Genomic DNA, 3,932 nt, shown 5'->3' with positions numbered 1-3,932 from the left:
TTGATTCCCCCTCTTCTCTTTCTAATTACTTAATAGCTCGGTCAAATTTCACTGTTCTTAATGCTCAATTCTATAGGAACTACCTCCTTCGATGCAGGATACGTTTTTCACAGGACCCTAAATAGATTTACAGCTTTGTAAACAGTAAGCGTAGAACGTCCGCAAAAATATCCTCGCTATCATTTTTGAATTTGTCGCTAAACAATGATCAGGCAATCGCCGATCTTTTTGCACATTTTTTTCAAACAACCTATTCACATGAAAGCTACCCAGGTCATGTGTATCCATATAGTCTACCAAGGTAGAATGTAATTTTGTGCCTTTCGTCTAATGAAAGCTCCTTACTTCATGAACTTCAATTAGTTAAGCCGGTATTTTCACCATTCCCTGAGGGAGTTCCCGGTTGTGTACTCAGGTACTGTGCAGAGTCTCCGTGCGGACCTTTGCTTAAACTATTCAATCTATCCATCCATTCTTCTAGGTTTCCCCCCATCTGTAAGGAATCCTTTATAATTATTCTCCATAAGAAAGGTAGTAAATCTGACGCTAAAAACTATAGAGGTATATCTAAGTTATCCGCTATTCCTAAAATGTTCGAGAAACTTTTAACTCCGCACTTGCAGCATCTCTGCAAATCACTTATATCTCCAGGTCAGCACGGATTTATACGGCGACGATCTTTGTCATTAAAGGATTCCAAGGTAACTTGCAGACGGATGTTATTAACACTGACTTCAGTAAGGCATTCGATTCAGTAAACTACTCTCTTCTTGCACAAAAGCTCGACCTTCTAGGGTTTCCGCCCAATCTGTTGAGATGGATTTCTAGCTACCTGTGTTCTAGGTTTCAAAGGGTCCTTTTCAAAAACTCCTTATCTTTACCTGTTATGGTTACTTCTGGATTACCAATACAGGGTAGCCAATTAGGCCCCTTACTTTTCACACTCTTTATTAATGACCTGCCTTCGGTATTGACGAATTCTCGAGTACTTATGTATGCGGATGATGTTAAACTCTGTGTCCAGTATAAGGACATTTTATTTCACTCTCGCTTGCAATCTGATCTCAGTAGCTTTCAGTCATGGTGCTGGGCAAATATGTTACAACTTAATGCCTCAAAGTGCAATGTAAAGACTTTTCATCGCTCCGCCCCTTCCTGGCTCCTTACACCCTCTGCGGTAGTTCTCTTAAAAGAATTTCATTGGTTGATGATCTAGGTGTTAAACAAGACCACAAGTTAAAGTTTTCTGAAGACATTTCTACCATGGTAAATAAAGCGATGGGTGTGCTTGGGTTTATAAAGAGGTGGTCAAAGGAATTTGATGACCCCTATATAACGAAGACTCTCTATATCTCGCTTGTTCGTCCGATTTTAGAATACGGCTCATTTGTATGGTGCCCTCAGTACAACATACATCAGGACCGTATTGAATCAGTACAGAAAAACTAAAAAAACTCAAATGGGATGCAACTGTGAGACTGCCATCCTACCGTAGTAGACTTCTTTTAATAAATCTTCCATCCTTAGTTAGTCGTATAAAAATGCTTGGTGTAATTTGTATGCACAACTTGATCAAGAGGGTGTAGACAGCCCTGACTTGTTGAGCCGCGTAAACTTTACGATTCCCATTATACCCACTAGAAACTATATTCCTTTGTTCCCTCCACTGTGCAGATCGACTTATGCCTTGCACGAACCCGTTAGGGTTTTATGCTCGGATTATAATTCCCTCTATCACATTATATCCTCGACTAACTCCCTTCCTCTTCTTAAGTCTCTTATACTAGCCTACCTCTCCCGTAGCTCGTTTTATTTTGGCTTTGTCTTGTTTCTGACTTCGATAGTTTTGCTTGCTTAGCTATACTTGCTCTAGTTTAGTTCTAATTTTCCTCGAATATTAGCCAAACATCTGTCTTTCCTGCATGCTCGCGACCTTTTCGGTTAATCGCGCCGCGCGTCATGCGGCAGCGCCCCTCGGTCGGTTGGGCTTGAGGAGGCCTGCGTTCTGCTGGGTTCCGGGCGTAACAGGCTTTGGCTTGGTACCGCATGGGCCACTTGATGGTGCAGTCATTGCATATCAACGTCCAGATTAAAATATACCGTAATAATAGAGATATCTTAAACAACTTATATATACTAAACTAAGCAACCAAGATGATCGGTCGATCAAAAGGTTTTTTTTTTATTTAATCGCTACAGCGAACGATCAAAAGGTCAGGTAACTAATGTTAACTATCGATTTTTAAATAGTGTTAAGTAGTTTAAGTTTTTGATTGTTTAGTAGTTAGTTAGGCTACCATAAACATTAACTATCGATAAACTATTGTGGACCAGCGAGCGATAGCTGGATCTTGCCGGCATTCGGTGCAAGTGAGAAAAAGGAGAGAGATTGCGAGCAGAAGTAGAACGCTATAAAAATTGTTATGGACGGCTTTCTGAGGTAGCCGATAACCGACAGGGCTGGAGAAGAAGACCAGACAGCGGCCTCTGCTGTGGATCCGAGGAGGCTGAAAAAGGGTTGCAAGGTGACAAGAAGGATAGAAGGGAACGTGGCCGTGAAGGTTATATTGAGAAGGTCAGTTTTCCGGGAAGAATTCCAAGAGGTCGGTCGGCAATCTAAAGTAAAAGAAAAAAAAAGGAGAAAATTAAAATCAGTGCCCAAAAGCTAACAAAACGAAACCGAAAATCGTGAAGCGAGGCGACGACGGCGCTGGAAGGAGAAGACGACAGCAGCGGACAACACGCAGAGAGCCGACAGCAGGGTCAGCGCCAAGGCTGGCACGGCCGGAGCACCTCGGGAGGAGCAGAGTGCCCAATCTAAGGGAACACACCGCACACCGCACACCGCACCGGCACACCGCACAACGCACCGGCGCCCCGCACACCGCAGCGGCACAGCGCACCACCCATCACACCCGCGACACTCTCATCACACACACATCACATACGCACCACGCACCGGCGCCACGCACACCGCAGCATACAGCATCAGCACCATCACACGCATCACACACACATCACACCACACATCACACTCAGACGAAGAGTTGTGAAGAGTGAAAGCGATCGGACGCGCTTGTTTTTCCTCCAGCGTCTAATTCATTTTCCGTGCGTGAAACTGCCTGGAAAAAGGTAAAAGTGAGAAGGTGCCCGACAGGAAGGGGTACGTACCGAGCCAGACCGACATACGCGTTCAGGGTGAGTCTCCCGGCGCGGAATCCAGTCGCTGGGCGCCGCTCCATACACTGAGGAGGGGAGGAGAAGCGAGGAGGCCACGGGTTTTTCGCGCTCTCTTCTTTGGGAAGACAAAAACAATTTTTCCCATTTTCGCACTCTGCTTTGCTTGTTGCGAGCAGCTGATCGCTAATTAGTGGTGGGGAGCGCAAGCGAGCTTGCGCATACCGATATATCGATATATCGATACTCCACCGGCGGCAGCTGTCACGTAGCAGGTAACTGGCGCAAAAGCTACAAATTTCCAGGCCAAATTTCTAGGCCTGGATAGTCTGCACAAGGGGCAGTGGGAAAAGGTCACGGATCCGACCACACTCCGATCCCCCGCTCAGGCGGTGTCCCGGTCAACGGGACGTCGGGGACCGAGGGAGGGGCGGGGTAGCTCTTCGGTTCCCCTTTAGGCTCCGGTCGCTCCCTCGGGTGTTCACGCCTGGCGCATCGATTCATCTCGTATTTGCGTCTATACCTGTGCCCTTTGGGCAAGCACCCGTCTAGCCGCGACCGTTCTAGCGGCGCGGTTGACGGCCTTCTTCCCTCCTTTCGGCTACGAAGCCACCAGCATTACTCCTCGTTAGTCATCCGATCGCCGGTACTCCAGGCAACGCCAGGAGCCGTTCAGGGTTGTGAGGTTGACCCCAAAGAGACCCCCAAAAGGGTTAGGGACCCCGCAAGCCCGGCGAGCTCGCAGAGACTGACAC

The 3,932-nt window shown here is 46.9% G+C and overlaps 1 protein-coding gene across 2 annotated transcripts; it reads right to left on the bottom strand.

Moving 5' to 3' along the window:
- Nucleotides 1-2,205: 2,205 nt before the first annotated feature.
- Nucleotides 2,206-3,369, bottom strand: LOC117591614. Of its 2 annotated transcripts, XR_004574437.1 has the most exons (3): nucleotides 3,172-3,369; nucleotides 2,953-3,122; nucleotides 2,206-2,616 (listed from the first exon to the last, which is right to left on the bottom strand). XR_004574437.1 is itself a non-coding variant. In XM_034284924.1 (2 exons), exons 1-2 carry the CDS (start codon nucleotides 3,005-3,007, stop codon nucleotides 2,321-2,323), a joined length of 351 nt encoding a protein of 116 aa, XP_034140815.1. In that variant the 5' UTR covers nucleotides 3,008-3,369; the 3' UTR covers nucleotides 2,206-2,320. The 2 variants fall into 2 exon arrangements, 1 of the variants encoding a protein (XP_034140815.1); XM_034284924.1 differs by having other exon boundaries at nucleotides 2,953-3,369.
- Between the last annotated feature and the right edge of the window lie 563 nt (nucleotides 3,370-3,932).

The sequence above is a fragment of the Drosophila guanche genome, unplaced genomic scaffold, assembly GCF_900245975.1.
Source record: "Drosophila guanche unplaced genomic scaffold, DGUA_6, whole genome shotgun sequence".
NCBI lineage: Eukaryota > Metazoa > Arthropoda > Insecta > Diptera > Drosophilidae > Drosophila > Drosophila guanche.
This window is presented reverse-complemented; position numbering and strand designations above follow the sequence as displayed.